General features: G+C 40.5%; 1 protein-coding gene across 1 annotated transcript; it reads left to right on the top strand.

Annotated features, from left to right (window-relative positions):
* Positions 1 to 2,685: 2,685 nt before the first annotated feature.
* KCNG4 (potassium voltage-gated channel modifier subfamily G member 4) lies at positions 2,686 to 20,736 on the top strand (the record flags this gene model as incomplete). Its single annotated transcript, XM_082489598.1, has 2 exons — positions 2,686 to 3,435; positions 19,951 to 20,736. 2 exons carry the CDS (start codon positions 2,686 to 2,688, stop codon positions 20,734 to 20,736), a joined length of 1,536 nt encoding a protein of 511 aa, XP_082345724.1.
* Between the last annotated feature and the right edge of the window lie 1,514 nt (positions 20,737 to 22,250).

Raw genomic sequence — 22,250 nt, 5'->3', positions numbered from 1 at the left:
TGATTTTATCCTTTTGTGAAACAATCCACCCAAAGTTAATTAGAATAGGTTTGCTTTTGCTTTGCAAAAATAATCCATAATGAAGACTGATAGGCAGAGCAAACTGCATCTTGCACAAAGGTGGTAGGATTTAAGTGATTTTGAGCTATGCTCCCAGAACTCAGTTGCCTTCAGGCATCTATCTGGTCTTTCTCTGTGGATGGCATAATTAGGACTTGAGTGAAAACCCCAGTGGTGAAGCCTGATAAGAAGTTAATCTTCTGGGTACCACGTGGGCCAAGAGAGATGTGCCAAAAAGTCCAATTAGCAAAGGCTTCCCGTCCTAGGTTGTGCCACAGCATTGCTCAGCACTGATAAACAGCTGCTGCATCTGCTTCCGAGGTGCGTCAGTTCAGCAGTGCACAAGTTCACGTACATTACAAGGGTAAGCAGCACAGAGCAAGCAAAGGGCACCACCTGCACCGTGTACTCACTGTGCAAACGACAGAAAAGCAGCTCTGCGATCTAAACTCTTACCACTTCTCCACGTGACCTTCATACTCACAGTGGGAAATGTAAATCCTACAGATTCACACCCCTCTCTTGCAAAAGGATTCAGCTTCAGTCCTTTCAGCCATAAGGTAAGGCATTTCTTACTGCATTTGGGAGCACCACTAAGGGTACTTGTCAATAGGATCTGATTGTAGGTTTATTGAACCCTCTGACTGAGGCCAAGCAACCAGAATATGGGTCAAATTCACATCATCCCAATTTTAGACTGAGGCAGCCCAAGACCTACTGGTAGTACAGAACCCAAAAGCATTACAGCAAGCTCACCCCTCCTACAGCCATGTATGAGAAAAATAAGAAGAGAATTACATTGATTTCCCACCATCTGTAAAGAAGAGGGGAAAAAGTTCTTGGCTGTTGGAAAAGCACTGCAGATCTGGAAAAGAGAGTGCACAGCACCGATTCTTTGCAAGCCAGTGACCCTTTCTTTTATGGGAGGCAAGTGCTCCCCTAGTAGCCAAAGAAATGCTAAGGTCCAGCATCCATGGACCCAACAAACTTCCCTCTCCATCCAGGGATATTTAACAGCAAATCCCAGTTTCAAGAGGGATGCAGGATGTGGAAACTGCTCCTGAGGAATTTGACTGGTGTCTCCAGAGCAAGCAACTGTGGTATGACTACAATGGAAGGAGTTAATAGACATTGAAATTGTTTTATTAAGTGGGTTTGCCAGAATTTACTTATTATTAAACCTCATTAGTTGGAGACTGTCCTTGTACTCCATGTTCTTACCCAGTTGCTGCCTGCTGCCTGCTGAATAGACAGAGGGATGCTGGAGAGATTATTTCTAAGCCCTTCCCCCTTTCCTCTCCCCTCCTCTTCCAGGACCACACTGACAGTCCCAAGGGAAACAAAGGAGAGACAGGGAGAGGGCAGGATCCACTAGCTTTCACTCAGCAGATTTCACCAGGAAGCCCCAGGAGTCCAGAAGAGGAGCTGCCACTTAGGACACTGTCTCCTTTGCAAAGGATCTATTAGTACAACATATATTACATGAACACATATGAATATTTTCCCCTTCCCAGAAAGGAGAGAAAGAGACTGCAATCTCCGGAGTGCTATAGTGATTTTTCATGTAATCAATACTGTAAAATATCCCCAGGTCTTTCTGCTGGATGGTAACTCAGAGGACAGCTGATCAATTTGCAGCATGTGTACTTCACCTGCGGGGAAGCCAGGCACCGGGCAGCAGCCCGTGGCACGGTGGTAAGTAACTTCGGGGAAGTTTCCTTGCAATTTTTGCAGTTCACTGACTTGGGGTGATAAATGCCTTTGAGTCTTTAGAGATTATGAACAAAAACAGGGGTTTGATCCTGAAAGGGGGGGGGGGGGGGGGGGGAGGGGGGGGCAGAGGCGCCTTTCAATTGCTTTCTCCCCCTGAGCTGATAAAATACTTTGCTTTCTGTCTGTGTAACAAAGTTTTCTCTAGGGTGGGCAAATGTTCCCTATATCTTTTCAGTAATTTGTAGTGACATGAGACCGGGTTGATAAGAGTAGTCATCATTTATACAGCACTTTACCTCTTAAGGCATTTTACAAACATCTACTAGCTAATCCTTGCAATACCCGAGAGGCAGGCAAAACAGGAGTGCAGTGAAAGGAGGAGGAATTGCAATCTGAGCCTTCAACTTAAAGCAATTAGGAACTTTGCATCCAGCCGATGGCAGGTAATTGACCACTCTAATAACTATGAAGCAGCTTAGTTGAGTTAGTGTGTATTTAAGGGTTTATAGAAATAAGCAAAGCAACAATCACCGGAAAATGCAATGATCTAACCATCACCAAGATATGTTTGGAGAAGAGACCGATCTGTTCGCGTTTGGATTTGCAGGCACCCGACCCTTCGCGATAATTATGAATGAGGCTTTAGCTCTCCTCTGTGTCTGTGTGTTGCCAGACAACCAATGAGGCTGCAAAGCAAATCGCATTCACAGGCTGCAGATTTCAGGAAGAAGCACGGAGGTAACTTCTACTTACAAAACACGCACTCATTAATTTTGTGATTTAGGAAAGTAGCCTGTAACACCTCTTCTCTTGCAATAACCTTAACTATGTTTTCTCCTCCCTTCCATATCTTGGCTGACAGATAACCCTGCTCTGATGCCATTTCGGATGTCCCAGTGAGAACTCCTAGAGATGCCTATTCTCTCCGGAGGCAGTGACCAAGACTATAGTAACATTAGCTACACTTCTTGTAATTCCTTGAGCCACTTATTTCCTGTCTCCGTTGAAACCCCTTCTGTCAAAGGTGTCCATTACCAAAGAGCCAGGAGGATCTACCATCCCGATCAAGTCTCTGCAGTTGATCTAAAGAGAGAGATCATGATAAACGTTGGAGGCATCAAGTACCTGCTACCTTGGAGTACTTTAGATGAATTTCCCCTGACCAGACTGAGCAAACTGAAGTGTTGCAGCAGCTATGAAGAAATAATTCAGCTGTGTGATGATTACGATGAAGACACCCATGAGTTCTTCTTTGACAGGAACCCCAATGCTTTTGGGATGATTGTCAGCTTTCTAGCAGCAGGGAAGCTGATGCTCTTAAGAGACATGTGTGCCTTGTCTTTTCAGGAGGAGCTGAGGTACTGGGGAATTGAGGAATCCAACCTGGAGAACTGCTGCTTTCGAAAACTATTTCAAAAACTGCAGGAGTTGGCCGAGGTACGCAAAGAAGAGGAACTTCGCAGGAGCAAAGAAGCTACGTGTGTCTTGGATGAGAAAACCAAATTTGGACAGTTTATGAACAGACTCAGAGATATGGTAGAAAATCCCCAGTCGGGACTCCCAGGCAAAGTCTTTGCTTGTCTCTCCATTCTCTTTGTGGCCACCACAGCTATAAGCCTTTGTGTTAGCACAATGCCAGACTTAAGAGCTGAAGAAGACAGGGTAAGTCAGTCCTTTTTAACTGGTCTAACTGCAGAATTAAAAGAAATGTGTCTGTCTTTCTCGGCATACATCATTAAAAAGATAAAAAAGATACAGAAAATATGTAGTGATGATGTTCAAAACTGTCGCTGGTAATGAAACGGTCTATAACAGAAAATGCAACAATGGCTTAAATTAGTTCTATCGTTTTCAAAGTGCTATTCAATTAAGAGTAATCTGAACAAAGTATTTTACTAATTGTCAACTAAAATAACAGGGAAGAGCTTCTGCACAGAACAGATACTGCAGCTCTCTAATACAGCATTGTTTTTCCTTCTTAAGAAGCAGTTGCTAGTGTAAGTTATATTAACTTCTTAGCACTGAGACTCTCAAACTGGCATTGTGGAGTTTTCTCTTCAACGTACTTTATTCTCTAGTTACAAGCAATCTCTCATTTGGACACATCAGCTGAAGAAATATTTTCCTCTGACATCTTTACTTTTAAAATAGCCAGGTATCTTCCCTTGTGATAATACAGTCAAATCTTTAAAGAGGAAGAAATATTCATTAGCTTTCATAACATTATAGTGTTGCATTTCAATAGTTGCAGAAAGATTAAAGGATGAGAGACAGATGAAGTGTTTTCGCAGATACTGATACTTAAAAGCTGCACCTCCAAAAATCGTAATTCCATGCTAACAGAATTCTGTATTTGCTCAGGTATATATGTACATATTGTAGGAGTAATGCCAAACACTAGCTCAACTGCTAACTGCATTTAAAACCTTTTCAAGTAAGTCATTCACATCAACTCAGGGCAAATAAATCAAGCCTGTATCATATGTGCAGGATCTTCTCTATAGCATTGTTGTGACTATTTCAGCATTTTAAAGATTTATTTTTCTAATAATAAAACGGAGGAAAGTAACAATCCAAAGTTATTTCAGATGTAGTAACATCCAGATTCATCAAATAACCTTGACTAATCTCTTTAATGAATCCTGCACTTTGTTTGCAAACTGCCCTTCAAAAAGTGTTGAGGAAATGCAGGTCAAATAAACTTCCTGCCCCAACCACTGCTATAACACAAGACACTCCTCAGAGTATTGTATATTGATGAGTAAAGGCATATTTACATTTGTAGCACAGAATGGCATGCACAATACAAAAATCTTTACATATTTTATTGCTCAAGCAGTAAGTCAAAGCAGCACAGTCATGGTGGAGATACGTCACGATACTTGATGTCTTTGAATAAAACTAAGGACTGCACAGAAGGCTGAAATTTAAGATCATTCCCTGTTCCATTTAATCCTTGAATATTAATTTACATTTGCATAGGAAGACCATTACCTTTCAGTAACAAGTCTGGTGCTCTTGCAGCCTTCCACAGCTATTACTTTTGGCAGGAAAAACTGTAACACTGTTCCAATGCTTCTTCCAAGGAAGTGCTTTAAATATAGAACATCCTTCTTACAGCTAGATGTGAAAACATTACAAACTCTGCTCTAGCAAGTGCTTCCTACTAACTTTGTTAATGGAAGTAGCCCGATGCATTTTATCTTAATTTCCCAACCACTGCAGAAGAAGCTTTTATGAATACTTTTCATGCAAAAGAACAAGCACATAATGTTTCTGAGCTCAGCTAGATGTAACATGTTGTGTGTTTTTAACATACGGTTAATTATTTTTAAAAGGGAAGCATGTGGAGGGTTATAAGTCTATCTGGTAGCTGCAGTGTCGCTGCTGTTCCTGGATTTCCTATAAAACACAGACGACATTACTACTTAGAGATTTGCATATATATCACTACTTTATAAACAAGCAAATGGCATTGAAACAAGCTCAAAAGATGGAATGTTTAAAGTGCAGAGGAGAGGATGAAGAATGAACTTGAGCAAAGGACCACGTTTGTCCAAATATTTGGAAACATTACACAATTTACACTTATAGCACCAGTCTAATGCACTTTGTCATTGTGTCCCAGAAGCACAGAACAGAGTATTAAAATTCCTATTATTTGAATAATTTAAAATTATGCCTTAGAAAATATAGGGAAATATACGAGACAAAATAGTCATACCTTGTGGAAAAGCAGGGAATATGAACTACTACTAGTAGTTTTCCATCCCCAGGGATGGAAAAGTCCCTCAATTTCCATCCCTAAATTCTTAGCCTGCAACACCTAAGATTTTCTTGCTGGGATCTCAAAAGAACATTTTAGCTAGAACCGGACAAATAACTCAGAGAATTTAATTGATTAAAAATACTACTTTTTGGTTGCAGCTGAGTCATACCCAGGCAAACTGCAACTCTACATTGATTTGTAACTCAAAATTTTTCTCTGTTGACCTCTGAAAGTGATTCCAAGATGGGACCACATTTACCAGCAACCTGGGACAGGCATGCAGACTCTGAAATTTTGGCTCTTTGGGCTAAACATAAAGATCACATGATATCTGTTTGCTCAGTGACAAAAAAAAATCAAATTCCTTGAACAAAGTTTCTGAAAAAGCTGTAATTCCACACCTGAATTAAAAGATGCCCTGTCCTGAGGTTTATTAATTTCTGAGTTAAAGCTTGGCAAAACCTCTATGTGTAAATGTGCTTACAAGTACTGCAAGGATTCGTTTTCCAATGTCGCTAACACTGGAAATTGAATTTATCCATTCTGAAATAGAAATAAAAAAGGCTTTACCTCTGCTGCATATGTACCACTCTAGGGTCCTTTTTCTCATCATCACAGCCACATTGAGAGAGTGAGAACTGGCTGGACTCCAGCTCAAGGAGAAGAATCAGAGTCAAAAAAAAAAAAGAAAAGGAAAAATAATACAAGGTGACATCCACTTCAGTCAGAGGCTTGGCTGATACCACCCTGCAGGCACATGAAATCACTTGTCCTTTCAGCAGTTGCTAAACCAGGTCTGCTTTGAAAGGAGAATAGCTGCCTGGGCAGGCAGAAGAGCAAACGGGAGTCCTCACCATCCGAGAGAAAGTGAAAACTCCAGTCTCAGGGAGAGGGATGGCAAGGAGCCAAGGCAAGAGCATCCGCATCAGGGAAGCCCAGTCACCCTGGCAACCAGAGGGGAGGGAAGGAGCCATCTCTGGGCAGCACAAGAAGGAGGGGAGGGTTAGCTTAAATATAGGAATACAGCTGAAAGTAAAAGAAAGAACAACTATTAGAATCGACACCATGCACACACTCCAGAATATGTGAAATGACATTTAGGAACTTCCTGATTAGAGATATGAAAGAAAAACAGAGATAGATGGGCAAACAATTCTGTAACTATATATCACATAAGCACCTGCTGTGAATCTCAACTCAGAGGGAATAGCCCCAGGCGCAGGAAGCCAAAAGTTCAGGAAAACTCTAGAGCAGTAAATGTATAGCTCTAGTGATCTCAAGTTTAAGTCTGACTGTGAAACAGATATATAAAAGGATTTATGATACACAATGCTAAGGAAAGAGGAATCATTAGTAACAAATTATGTTATTTGGGCATAAAAAACGTGAAGTGTCACATCCTCCAATGGCAATACTCCCTTATCTAGAATATTTGCATCTGTTCTTTATGGAGACCAAACTGTCTTCAGGAAGGAAGCAAATGTAGTACCACCAAAATGTAGTAATCAAGGCATGTGTGTATGTAGACATAGAAAAAAAGGCATATTTGGAGGTGAGGAACACTGTTTATTATTGATCTGAACCGATAGCCTGAGAGAACTACAAGAGACCACCCATATAGGATAAGGAAGCTGAAGCAGCAAAAAAAATCTACCAGTATTTTCCCAAAATGAAGGATTTAAGATTATCCCACTAGACACAAGGCAAAAGTCCCATCAAAGTCTCCCGAAAGTCCCAGTCCCACGTAAGAATTACAATCAGGATCCAAGAGGTGTAACTGAAATAGTCACTGCTCAGCACATCTAACCCAAAGGAAAAAACAACATTACACAAGAGAACTGGGGAATAAAACCACCTCAGAAGAGCTTGGACAGGGAGAATGCTTTGAAGCACTCTTGGGATTTTCTTTAGGAAGAGATATTTCATTTAATGAGTCCCTAAAATTGGTGTCCTCTAGAGAAATGACTCAGCAGAAAGGATACCGCAAGGTCTTTCCTTCAGGAAAGCAAGCAAATTAAGGGTGTGGAGGGGGGAGAAGAAAAAGAAACCCCAGACACTTCCATTCCCTGTCCCTCAGCACCGGTAACAACCAAATCCTTTTCTCCCACTGTAGACAGCTCCCAACAAACCACATGTAAATATGGTTTAAGAGAGAAGGAAATCCCTATTCTCTGGTCTCCCTCTCCTCTCCAGTGATCAGTGAGTGGTCAGACCTTGTTATTACTGATCTTTGTATTTGCTCTTAACTGATCTTGAGAAGCTTGTAAGTGCTTTATGTATTGTATATAACCTAATGAAACATAACAGATATAAGCTGCAACCAGTGTTGTCATATCTAATGATTTTATCTTGAAATGTAGAATATTCATTTTTTTTAAAGCTCCCATTCCTGGGGTCATTTGATTATGTGTAAATCTAATTCTTTTTAAAAGAGTACGTTTTTAGTCTCTGGTTGCACTGAGAATCCAGAAAACATGATGAGAGGAAAAGAACCCAGTACCTAACATATAGAATCATTTTTAAATTATTTTTTTCATTCTACACCATTATTCTAGAGGCCCTGACTTACGTTTTTCAATGTTTGATGTTGCTGATGTTGCCTGTATGATACTAAAACCAGCCTATTTGGCTTGCACACTAGAGGAAACTGCCAAGAAACACATTCCCTTTAAAAGTGGGGTAATTTTACTTTATAGGGGAAAAAACAATTTATTGATCTTACTGTGAAGAGAAGAAAATCAAACAAGCTATTTGTTTCATCAGGGTTACCGTTGCCACAGCTAAACACGTTAATTATAAAAATTCACATTGACTTGTATCTAGCCAGTTCAGCTTGTGAAGATATGCTTGCAAGAGGTATATCCTCAGTATTCAACCTAAATCCATTACAAAGGCATTCAAAGCTCCAACACTGCCCATAACCTGCAGATAACATTAAGTATCTCTGTATCTCTAGTGCACTTGTTACAGGGAAACCTGAAGAACTTGGGAGTGTCTGGAGGAGATAATAATCCATATGGAGAGTGTCAGTGAGAGGAACATAAATCTAGTTCTGCTGCTCATGTAGTTTGCAAAGATAAGACTCTTCATCAAAGTGTAATTTGGCCAACTGTTAGATGCAATCACCTTTGGCAAGCGGAACATGACAGCCAGATTTTGACAGATACTGCTGGCTACCATTTTTATTGCTTTTAAATAAGGGGGTCTAAATGTTGATCAGAAAAGAATTTTCTAGCTGATTGTCCAGGGCAAAATGATTCCCGCCGAAAAAACCCTTTTTCAATGACTAGTTCAGAGTACTACTAATGAAGTGGGGCACTATTCAGAATGTACCTGAAAAGTGGAGATATTTCACAGTAACTTGGTGTTCAAACTCACCTTCTAACACAAGCATACAACACACAAAGCATGGCCCAGAATGACTTGCTCTAATGCAAAGAGATTAATGAAATCCTGACTTTCAGAAACACTTGTAATGCTCATTTAAAAGCATAAGACTATAAAGGCGTATGTATACATGCCTATCTATAAATATATTGGTATATACACAAGACTTGAAATTACTTGGAACAAAATAAAGCTGGATGTGCGTTGGTTTTATTGCATCTGCTCAGTACCTTTTTCTGTGTTCTTATCAGAACACTTACGGCAGACACACTCTGTCCTAAATTATCTAGTCATCCAGTACAATTCTGATTTCTTCTAACCATTTGGATCAGCAATGAAAGTACTGCAGCATTTTAAAGTAGAAAAATGTGCTTCACCAAAGCATCAAAACACTCCCAGTCTACTAGCTGTACTTGGCACGGTAGAATCCAGCTAATTTATTTGCTTTGTGGATTGAATTAGTTAAATTAATAGCAATTTAAGAAAGATGTAAGAAACAAGAAACCATGAAACAACAGAAATTAGAATATTCAAGCCTGGGACTTTGATATATATATAAATGGGATCTGCTTTTTTTTGAGGTTTGCATATCTGTTCAGTAATGTCAAAAGCCTTGATCTCGAAACTGCAGCATTATGTTAAGACTCTGATTTCATAGTTCCGCATCATAAGCAACTGCTTTCCAAGCATCCACAAACAGAATTACATATTTCAGCATTAAATCTAATACGTACAACATTGATGAAGTTCACATTACTTAAGCCCTGTTCCACACAACCAAAGAGGGGCACCAGTGGGGGTTAGATGCTGCTGAACATCTGTGTCTCAGCTTACCCTCACTGCCACAGAAAACAATTTTCTTTAGAAAGCCTGGACACTCCAGAAAGTAAATGGATTCTGCATGGTTTCAAAAGCTGGCTTTGCCAGTACAAGGTCCAGTGTTCAGAAAGCACAATTAGACATTATTAGTTTGCCTTATGTTCATCCAGTTTTGGCTGTATCCCAACAGCACTAAGTCTCCTGGCTTTGCACGCTACCCTGGGGGGACACCCAGCTGTTCTAGCTGCTTGGCAGTGGGCAGTCCATCAGCTGCTATTCAATGTGCCAGCACATGTGCTCCTCACTGGGAATCACGCTTTCTTTTCCCTTTTGCTGCTTTCAAGTTTGTAATACCTACAATGGGAAAAAATCCTGTTCCTTTTCCTCACTTCACTCATCTCAAGGGGTTCAGCACAGATGATTATTTAATAAACGCCTTCTCTGGGAAGATGGGTATTTCCTCGGAGGGAGGCACTCTGTCTTTGGAAAATGCTATTTGAAATCAATTCATCCTCAAAGTTTGTAGTAATAATGCAACAAGTATTAAAAATAAGCAACCACCCAAGTTTGCATGTGTTTCAGAAAGTGCTCTTTGAATATTATGGAAAACTCTGAGGACTCTTCAGTCTACTGCTGCAGTCAAATCCACAATCTGGTATTTTAATTCTGAGCAAATCTAATTGCTAATTTCATTGTAGCATCAGGGCTATGAACTGCATATGCTGTGTTTATCCCCACAGTGTCAGCACCTCCTGTTAGCACAAGTATTTTCCCTTATAACAGATTCAACCATATTTGGGACCCCACGGTACGCCCTGTACAACACAGGTACAATAACAAGTAGTTTCTGCTCCAAAGAACTTGAAATGCAGTGAGGAAAGAAGCAGAGAAGAAACAGGGCAAATTATTTGACCAGCAGCAGAACTGGAAATCGAAGGTCGTCCTCCTGAGTCCCAGATAAATACCTCGTCATTTTGACTATACTGTTCTTCACAGTTACCAAATGAAGTGTGTTAAATTTCTTCCTAGAAAAAACAAGGAAAAGATAATACTTCCACATCTTTCTCCTAACACAAACACTCTGGGGTCACCAATTGGTTTAAATCAAACTCAAATTCTTCAGACTGATTCTCACAGTGTTTGCAGAATAACGACCCAAGCTTAGAAGTTAATGGAAATATTTCCTTTTAGTTACACTTCTGCCCCAGAGGAGATAATTATGTGTTGGATACAGAGACAATAATTTCTTTCTATGTTCTTTCTAATGTCCACATTAATATAATCCCAATATTAGTTTAGTTTCCTCAAATGTACTAGTTGTGGTAATTGTTTTTATAAGTCCAGGCTTCTTTCCCATAAAGTGAAGTGAGTGGCAAATCGTTCTGTGATCAGAATACGCAGCACTCCTTTAACAAGCTCATCATTCTGTAAATCAGGTTACAGTCTCTTTCTCAGCAGGCTGTAAACCTTTTGATTTTATTGCATCGGTCTGTAACCATAAATCCAAGTACTGAAGTGATCCATAGCATAGGGTTTTCAAGTTCTCCCTAACCATCATTTGATTCAGCAGGGCACGGTTTAATTATTCAAATAATAGCGGCAATGCGGTCGCAGTGATTCAGCAGTACCTGCAGCACTGCAGCTGGATCCCACAGCTCCAGGTACGCAGGGAACAGAGATTGGCACAACACTTACTAACTGAATCATCATTTTACAGCCAAAAGGGACTTCTCCCCTGCATCGGTTCATTTCCTGCTGTGAAGAGGGATAAGAACAGCCAGGAGCTGGTTAGGTATCTCTGTTCCCTACACCGAGGTCTTGATCTGCCTCACTATTCTCTAGAACCTCACCACTCTCTAGACTTGTAGCCTCACCCTGTAGACCCACTACCTTGGATTTGTGGGCAGGCAAGAGCAAGAACTGAAGGTTGTTTATTCACTATTACGTTAGCTCGTCTTTTTTTCCACAGAGGGAATTGCCTGGGGAGAAGCTGTAGACCAGGATGCAGTGCCCATGTATAACCTTAAGAAGTGCAAAAGGCTGGAAAACAGCACCCTGCCCAGGACATGTCAACCTTGGGCTTAGAGAGGAAAAATCCTACCAGTTTTCCTTCTAAATCCTCCACATAGAGGACTGAATGTTTTTCCTCTGAGTGGGCCAAAAGGCCCGACTGCAAGAAGAGCAGTCTTGCTGAGATAAGCCTCTCTACTCAGTGTTGGATAGCACAAGCAGGCAGAAGGCAGGTCGACAGCCACAATGCAGACTGCTCCCATCTGCCACCACTTCAGTGGACACTGGCCTCTGTCCACAAAACAGCGTGTGGATCAGAAAGAAGGATCTGAGCAGTAACCGGCTGCACTTGAACGTGCCAAATCAAATCTGGACGTGCCAGAGTAAATTTAGCAGATGCGGATTGTGACCTTGCATTAGCCACGCTGCCAGGCACGCGTCTGCTGTGAAGGATGATGTTGTGGCAGCCCAGCGTTCGACTGCCGAGTGCTAAGCAGGTCCAGATCGTATGTTTAAGGAAATTCCCCTTCAGGACTCCAATAGGAGTCTGAATCAAGAACAGGCAAGCACATTGCTTTGAGAATTCCGTCCCTGCTTTGTTTTGAGACTGTTTAGTATTGGTGACCGAACACCAAAAAAGCCTTTATTCGGAAGCACTCACTACTGTATCTAGGGTGGATCTAGCTGGGAAGAGGTTTCAGATCCTTTCTGTCCATTGCTCATTTGTTTTATGATGATGAGCCAGCTGGGTTGCACAAATGTACCCCGGGAATAACAGTGTTTGCATACAGTGGCTCAATCGTGACTTCTACCTGCGTTCAAGGACTTTTATCAACTTGGCTTCATAAATAATATTGCTTGCTTTTCTCGTAAGTATGCTGTATAAGCAACATACATAGATATTGCTGATGTAGATGTTGATTTCCACTCTAAAGCTTTGAAAATATTAATCTCTGTAGGGATGATGTGATTCTGAAATAATCCATACGCTGATCTAGCAGTACTTACTAGCAAAGTGTTCTAAAAGCATTGGTGCAACTTTCACCATTTAAATAGGAAATAGATTATTTGACACCAAAACCACTTAAAATCACTAATGTCATCGTGAACAGGCCAGCATGGGAAGGAGATCATGAGAAAGGCTGCAGGTTTGCCTGTCTTACATCTCAGACTCCACCCTATTTAGATATTGTGTGAAATCCCAAATTATACAATATCTAAACCCATGGAAAACAGGTTCAGATTGCTGCCAGTGACTTCCGCAGAAGTCCAGTCAAACCAAGGGCAGAAAGGTGGTACCTGTTCTATTCCCATCCTAATACAGCTGGAGCACTGCACTTCCAATATAATGGGATAACAGGATTTTTCCCCTCTTTTTCCTCAGCTTAAGAGAAACTTCACATGCCCCCCTCTGACATTTTTCAGATCATTTAAGTCCCCATTTTACACTCCAAAAACTGCTTAAAAAGTATTAGTTTGGGGTAGTTTTTTGTTACGAATCAGCAACAAAACATGAAGAGTCCATGGCCACAATATAGAGCAGGCAGGGGTGTAATATCCCTTTTCAGAAACACGCCAAACTTTGAGAGTCTGCTGGGAGGTGGTCAGCCACTGCCTTGCCATCAAAATTGTGCCACTGATTTCCATGGTGCTCTGCAGAGGATTAGAGAACAGATCCGCTCCAGTTGATACTGGTGAGGGGACCAGAGGTAAAACCTGACACGCTTTCCACCAAGGTGCAACACAGCCTCCAGCTGCTAGGAGGCCAGACAGACTCAGGTTCACATGCTCAGAATCCTCAAACAATTTTATAAGAGGATCATACTGAGATGCGCAATGTGCAAAATGTATGTTCTCACTCTGTTTGGTGTTTGCTTCAGCTTTTATTAAAAAGCACCTTACAATGGACTGAAGGGTAAATAGCCACTGCAAAAGGTATTTGGGTAAATCTTTGGCAGTACAAAGTTAATTGGTAGATCAGGTAATGATTCAGAACAAGTTTTCCATAGTATAATTAAGAAGTGTCTTAGAGTACAGCCAAGTGGGACAGAAATGGTCAACACAGAGCAGATCCTGAAGGCATAAGAATAGTTCCTTGGTGTTCTCATCCAGTCATCTATAAATAATAATTTTTTTCCTTGTCTAGAAAATGTAACATAGTGAGCTGCATCTGAAAAACAAGGTGGATAGACAAGATATATAATTCCCCAGGGGAAATTCTGATTCAGTCTCCCTGGGCATTGCTACAATTATTGATGCATGTAAAGATATTATTTGCACTAGATGAGATTTATATCTCTTGTAAGGTAGGTTAGTGCAGCATAACTCCGAGATCTGGTTTTGTTTATTATCCTGGATGTCATTAAGCCTTAACTAATGTTTCCTGGTAAACTAAGAGGGCACTTTGCCAGGAAATTTATCTTATTTATCTTGTGAGTGGCAGGTATCTCAAGTTCATCTAGCTTGAATTCACAGTTAGTGAATACATTACTCTTCTGTAAACTCATGTGTGCAACTGAGGACAGCGATTTAGCTGCCACACGTTACCCTGGCCAGTCCTGGCCTCGGAGGTGCTGAATTCCTGAACCTCGGATCCTTTTGAAAAAGTCACTGCAAGAAAGCTGCAGTAACACTTTAGAGTCACACATTTTCTCACTATTAGAAATATTACATTCCAAACATTGTCCCTACATAGATCTAACATGCTTAAACTTTTGTAAGGCGTGCACAATAAAAAGCAAAATTTATTGAATTCTTGATTATAGAATTATATAGAATTATATAGATTTGACTATATAAACCTACAGTTCACCCACACTTTAAAACTGCAGCCTCAGTCCCTTCCACGTCATACAGGAAAAGGGCCAGAGAATGACTTCACACAAGGACTAAGGATTCCTCAGGATGGGAACAAGCTACCACAGAGGCTGCGACAGAAGTCTACAAAATTGCAAATGGCGGGAAACGAGTAAATGTCAATCAAGTAGCCAGAGTCCCTTCCAGTGACGGAGCTTAGGGGCATCAGGTGAAACCAACGGGAACCTAGTTCAAAGCAAAGAGGGGAGTCTCCACGCAACAGGCAGCAGCCAAATGATTGAGTTTGCTTACACGAACGCCATCTTCAGCTCAGGAAGCTCTGAAGTGGAAAAATAGAAGTTGGGAGATTTGCCTTGGGCATCTGTTTTCTCAGGCTGACGGTATAGAGCACTGGCCTAACTGGACTCAGTACTGCCATTCTTATATTTTATTATGACCCTATTTTTTCATATCTAAAAAGAAGTTAATAGAAATATCCTAAACCGAGCAATTTTACTGTAACACTATAAACATTCCAACGCATAAAAGAACCCAGAAAATAATTGCCTTATGCAGCGGAAGGCAATAATGAAAAGGAAGCATGAATTGCTTATCATCTCTGGTGGTACAGAAGTTTGAAACAGCCACTTTGCTTCTTTGAGGTGGTTTATAAATTTAAGAAATCACTCAATATTTCAGGTATCAGACTCAGTGTATATCTTTTTACATACAAAATATTGTTTCCTTCATTGCTGAGCCAAATGCTCTTTTCATACATACGATCAATACCAGGCACTCGTTTTATTACATTTATATCATACATTGTAGAATTTAAGCTAGAGACAAGTTCCATAAATCCTGATAAACTCTTGCATTGTTCAAAAGTAAATCTGCAGGATGAAAAAAGTATAGAGAGTTAGATACTCACTCACCACTGGCTTTTTGATAACTGTTCTCCAGTCAGAGTCGATGACAGTTTGAGTACTGATTGACACTAGAGTAATGTAAAACAGGGTTTTGTTGAAAAAGCCCACCCAAAATGTTGCAGTCAGTTCTAAATAAAACCTCATCTTCCCCTCATGTTCACAGTCAACACCATACTGGCTTGGAGCTTTTCTATGTTCTACTACACCGTGGTATTTTGAATGTGAAAATGCAGGCAGGAGGAGAATAAAGTCAGTGACAAATTTGACTCAAAGATCTCAAAATAAAAGCACAGAATTCTGCTCTAGTTAATGGTGAGGTCAAGAGAGGGAGTTGTTTGTTGTGTTTTGTGTTGTCAGGCACTGATCACTAGTATTTCCCAAATGTGTTTGCTTTGTTCAGAAATACATAGAAGTCCTTGTGGCATGGAGAATCCTTTATTGGACATTTATGCAAAAAAACCTCTCATGGATCAGAGTATTTGGCTCATAATTTGCCAGTTCACCAAAAGTAAATAAGATCTAAAGGGAATTTGGTGACAACAGCAAATCTGAAATCTACCACTGACATAGAGGCATCCATATTTTGGTAAGAACGCAGTGTTTCAAGTCAGTGTGTTATTCTGCCTGCTCTTTGGACAACAGTTTTAAGTGGAACATAAAGCACTCTGAGGCCTAAAATCATCAAAAATACTGGAAGAAACAGAAAATGGTGTTTAATATTTCCTCTTTTCCCTCTTATGTTTTGCTGCTTTTGAACAGGATGTTCAAAATGATCAAGAATCTTCAAAAAGCCTGACATTAGAGAGGGATATTCTGTATAAACCATGTCACATATAGTACATAATATATATAAATATTTATAATATCTAAAAAATTCACATACCAACTCACTAGATGAAATTTATCTCCCAATGTGAAATCAAGGAGCATGTTCTCATTAAATCCCATAGAGACAGTCTTCCAGTCTCTTTCAAGACACTGGTGACAGAGAAATAAGCAGGCAGGCAGAGAAAGAGGCTTGGAAGTTTCTGGCAGACGTTGTACACGGATTGACTAAATCACAGTACCTCTACACTATGTAATGGAGTGAAATTGCCCTGCTGCGAGATGGTAGCCCGGCTGCATTATTTCTAGGGCTTGAGTTAGTCACCTCCATACAGAACTACTGTGCTGAATGGATGAATCAGTTCCCTCTGAGAGACACAGGGCTGGTTTTGCTGCATGCCTTCACATAGTGTAGGCGTGTCTGAAGCAAACGCATCCTTCTTTTCCTGTCTCTTCCGAAAAAATGAAGCATGGAATTCTCTGCATTAATCACAGTGTTGGGGATTGTGATATTGTCATTGTTTTGTTTGCTGCAGCAGAAAAAGGGACTGTGGTTTGAACCACATGCAAAAATTTCTGAAATGTCTTTTGCAAAGTACATAAAAAAGACGAAGTGTGCTAACAGGGGAGAACTCACCGTCCTTTACATCCACAACTATGCACAAAGGAAAAATAAAATACACAGTAACGTGCCTGAAGAGTTTGATTTGAAGGATGCTCTTCTGAAAAATGAAATACACGTTTAAGAAGCTGACTGCACAAATGACTTTCTCTAAATATATATAACTTTCCACAGGGAATACCGAGGCAACTGAGGATGGCGAGAAGAAAAAAAATCTCACAACCAGTCCTTACAATGCTACACCTTGAAACATCACACTCAATTCAAAAGACACCCTAGGTCTTAATGGTTAAAACTTCCAGTAAATAAAATTTCTTTTCTTGTATTTTCCAAGGAATGAATAGTGAAAGCTACATGATGATCTGAGAGCAATGTCACCGGTAAATGTATAAAGGCAAATAAGTAGCAGATGTACTGGAAATTCAGCCCAGTTAACAAAAAATAAAATAAATCTTGATGGGAACAATGAATAATTCACAGGCCACATCACTAGAGTGACCACAGACAGGTCTGTGCCGAGTCTAGGCTGCACTGTACAAATAATTTACAACTCAAAAGTGAACACTGCATAACACAACTGCTGATTGCAAGCAATCTCATCAAGCCAAGTCAGCAGCTCTGCAAACATCAATGCACTCTAGGCACTGCCATGGCAATGACTTCAAATGGAGCTATAACCTGATCCTGTATGCGTAACTCTAGCAGAGCCAAGTCTTCATTAGCTTTTGCAATCTTTAAGAGAAAAATTATGATCTTGACAGTCTACCGAAAGAAGAAAAATCCCTAGACAGTGCTACACAGCTAAATTGTTCTGAGGGTTAGATAGAGTAAAACATGTACATAAGGGATACGTTACCATTTTACCTGAGAAACCTCAGACAGCAAATTATATAAACACTGCCTGAACAGAAAGACTTGTTACTCCCGAGAATAGCAGTACTTCTATCACAAGGGACACTCTAAAAAACAAACTTCACATTGCAATGTGGAGGGTAACTGAACATTAGTAGTAAGTTCAATTAGTAGTAAGGGTACGTAGGCTATCAGGAAAGATGCATACAGCAGCCTTGGCTTCATTCTACAGAGCTTACAAAAGAGCCTTTCACGAACTAAGGGTCTACAGTTACTCCTGAATAATGCACGGCCACCCTGCTCTCCCCAAAGGAGGTTCTTTCTCTGCACAGATCCCCCTTCATTGTCCCTAATTCTGCTTGATCGTTTGCAGTTGTGAACATCTCAGAGATGCAAGTCAATGTTCAGCAAGAATACAAGGAGCAGACTCTTTAACCTTGCTAAGCCTTCATGTACCAACATCGTAGCTGGAAAGAGCTATTTGCTAAATATTAATTTTCAAGCAGCTTAAAAACCTGAAATGACATTACTGCCTTCTACATTTGGGTTTTCTGGAACATGCAGTGACAACTCACATTCTGAGTCCAGTCTGGAATCTCAAAGGGTTGTGATACCAGTCAATCCCTTTCTCTGGTTCCCAGTTATAACTGAGATTTCTCATCTTTACCAAAAATTCAAACCCCCCGCACTTCATATGCCAGTGTTTTGATAATGTGCTCAGCAAAGAAAAGAACACAAGGCTGCTTCAAAGCTAACCAAAGTCCACGAAAGACTGCAGTTCACTCTAACTGGTTTTAGATTAGAACTGTAATCCACATATTTGCACTGATTCAAGAACTTAATGTGAATAGCAGCATGCCACTGTGGAAATACCATACAAGTACCTGTTAGGTGCCATTCTTCAATAGACTTATTCACAATGCTTAAAAGCAAAAAAAAAAAAAACAAAACAGCGTTAGTCTGATCACAAGACTGGGTTTATTCAGAACATATTAGTTCTCCGTACAGGTACAAGAATGTATTTATCGATAGGATGGGTAGGGTGTGTAAGAAAGCAGTGACATCAGTATTTAAAAACAGTATGTTCCTTTCAGGGGGAGGCGTCCAGCTGCTAAGCAGTACATGCTGCTTTCACTGCTATTTCCTATCTTTTATGAGGCAAACAAAAAACAGTGTCAGCACCTGGCTTGTTTTCTCCCAGTTGAAATACAGTAAGCAGACACTCTGTATGTGAAGGAGGCAGTAGATACAGCTCAGTCCCTGTACCCGATGTGTCCACCTGTTAGCTTCGTCTTTGGACGGCTATAGCCTAGTGGCTGCCCATCGCTAAAGGGCAAAGCTCAATGGAGTCTCTTGCTCACCCAAATCACATTTCGTATTAATTCACATTTGCCTCCTTTTTTCACTGGAATAGGCCAAAATAAGTTTCATTTTTTAAGCTTAGCTCAGGAAAACAAATCTGAATCCAAAGTAGTTCAACTAAAGCAATGCCTTTGATAAGAAAACTGAGAAAGTATTGCTTGTAGCATGGGGTCTCAATACTGGGAGAGGATTCTTCAAGGTAAGTTCCACTACTGAGCGGGTATTTATTTTCCTTTAGATTAAAACATTTGCACGTACAGAAAGAAACAATATTTGTATATGGCATAACTGTGCTAAGGATCCAGATGACTTAATGAATATCTCTGAATCACTTTTAATTACACCAGAGTACACAGCATTTGTGAAAGCACCATACATTGAACAGCACCAGTTTACAGAGACATTCAAACGTTAATCTTCCTTTTGAAGAGAAACTGATTTTTGTACAGGCTTATAAACCAGTCAAGCTTAAATTAATTTCTCTTTGAGAGCAGAAAGTGGGACTTATTTGGGACGTACAGGCTGCATGCCAAGGCTTTATACAGAGATGAGTTTCATTCATTTGGACTGGAAGAAGCAACATAATAAAAATAAGCAGGTAGATATATCTGTTCATTCAGATATTTCACATGCTTATTATCAGCTATACACCACTGAAAGACGGCTGCCATACAACTACTTGCTAGCTGGGATTTGTTCATTTCCAATACCAGTGACTCAAGCAGATGCATACTGCTTCTTCCCTAGTGTTTTTGGATGCTGTTTCACAGACTGTTCTTTTATTTAATTCTCTTTTTGTTTTGTGTCAGGGTGAGTGTTCCCAGAAGTGCTATTACATCTTTGTCATAGAGACCATCTGTGTGGCTTGGTTCTCCCTGGAGTTCTGCCTCCGATTCATTCAGGCAAGGAGCAAGTGTCAGTTCTTCAAAGGACCCCTAAATATTATTGACTTCTTGGCTATTTCACCCTATTATGTTTCCCTCATCTTCTCGGAGGATGACTCAAATGAGGAGGACGACAGGCCAAGCAGCAACACATATTTGGAGAAGGTTGGTTTGGTGCTACGGGTTTTACGTGCCTTGAGGATCTTGTATGTAATGCGCCTTGCCCGACATTCCTTGGGCTTGCAGACTTTGGGCCTCACAGTTCGGAAATGCACACGGGAATTTGGCCTGCTTTTACTCTTCTTATGCGTGGCTGTCACTCTGTTTTCTCCTTTGGTCTATCTCGCCGAGAATGAATCTGGGAAGGTGCTTGAATTTACAAGCATACCTGCTTCTTACTGGTGGGCTATCATTTCAATGACCACTGTGGGGTATGGAGATATGGTACCACGGAGCGTCCCAGGCCAGATGGTGGCTCTGAGCAGCATCCTCAGTGGGATTCTCATCATGTCTTTTCCTGCAACTTCAATATTCCACACTTTCTCCCATTCCTACTCAGAGTTGAGAAAGGAACATGAACGATTGCAATCTCGGCTAAACACAGTAAAAAATGCCAATCATTCTGGTGAAAGTGACACCTTCAATGAGACAGACAGCTTGATCCTGGAGGATCAGGCATCACCAATCAAATACATTTACACAGGGAACTAAGCCTGGTTGTAAAATGTTCCCATGGACAAGAACAGAAATATACACATACGTATGTCAACATAACACGCAAAGCAAAGTAACAACATCGGTTACGACGCTATTTTTCTCTGCCAGCATAGGTATAATAAGCAGTAAGGCCAACGCAGCTATCTCCAACACATCATTATGGAGCTGGAGGTTTTGAGAATGTCAAAAGTCAGAGTTTATTCAATAATAAATATTCATTCTTCTCTATGGCCAGTAAGAATAAACTTTGTCTCTGCCATTCACGTATCTTGCTGAATACCTAATATTGAATGAGCAACAAACAAAACAGCTTCTGTTGGCACAAATACACTTGTTATTTTATTTGCCTTTGAGTTTCCAATGTTCTTGCAATTAACATCTTGAGCCAAGCATTAGAATGGATTCTTTCAGGGCTACGCACCAGTGTTGTTTATACAATGCTCATCCACCAGGCATACAGAAGAAGCCTCGATACAAATCTGAATTCTGTATCTGAAGCCACTAATAAGCTTAAAATAAAAGCAATGTATGTGAAAGCTTTCAAAGTTCGCCTGTAGCCAGATGATCAATCTATAAATAACAATTTGCACTGTTATTGTATAAAATACATAGTGTTTGCAAGAGAATTTGCTTGAAATGCAGTTGCGTTCTGCAAACTGTAAACATTTCATACTAGACAGCAAAAGTTTTGAAATTTCTTTTTCATATACCTATTTAAAATAATGAGGAATAAAAAAACCCAAGCTTATCGACCATATTAAAAAGAGTTGGTGTTATCTTTTTTACTGAATGGTGATAGCTTCTCTGGAAGAAAGATAAAAAATACAGTTACTGAGAATGAGATGACAGCTCAGAAGTATCCAAACGTAAAAATAGTAAAGAACAAGGTGAATGATTGCCAGAGAGGCAGTGGAACTGATTTCCTAATGCAAATGGAAGATGTCCCTTTTGGGATATCAAAGTACAGCAGGAGGAAAGCAAAAGGACTACACAGAAGTAAACAATGGTACTTCATGGGATAGTCTAGATGATCTTTCACAACAGTGAAAACTGACACCAAGACACGAAGACTGGGTCTGTGCTGTGTGTTTAGGGCCTGCGTCAGCTCACGCATCCTCAGTTTGTAAGCAGTCCAATTGATACCCGCAGAACTTTGACACGCTGAATGTATTTAAGTACTGAGATGAATCAAGGCCTAAATTATTTTTTAATCAGATTTGCAGCTTTCAGTATTCCATTTCTTAAATCCTACCAAGGTCCCCATGACCTTGCGATGGAGCAACGCTCAGTGAAGTGACCGTTCAGTTCCAGCTTTCAGCAGGCACCATTCCTGCACAGTATGGGGTACTTTGGAGCCCCGGGGGGTACTTCCAGGCACTGTGACCCGCCTCCCACGTGGACACACAAACACAGTCACTTGCAGAGTTATGCAACTTCATGCAGGCATTTGGGAGTTTTGGTTTTTAGATCCTATCCCCACTGCGCTGCACAGCTTAAGTACAGAAAAA

The sequence above is a fragment of the Vanellus vanellus genome (assembly GCF_965231255.1).
Source record: "Vanellus vanellus genome assembly, chromosome: 12".
Lineage (NCBI taxonomy): Eukaryota > Metazoa > Chordata > Aves > Charadriiformes > Charadriidae > Vanellus > Vanellus vanellus.
The sequence above is the reverse complement of the archived record's forward strand: the minus strand, read 5'-3'. Positions and strand labels throughout refer to the sequence as shown.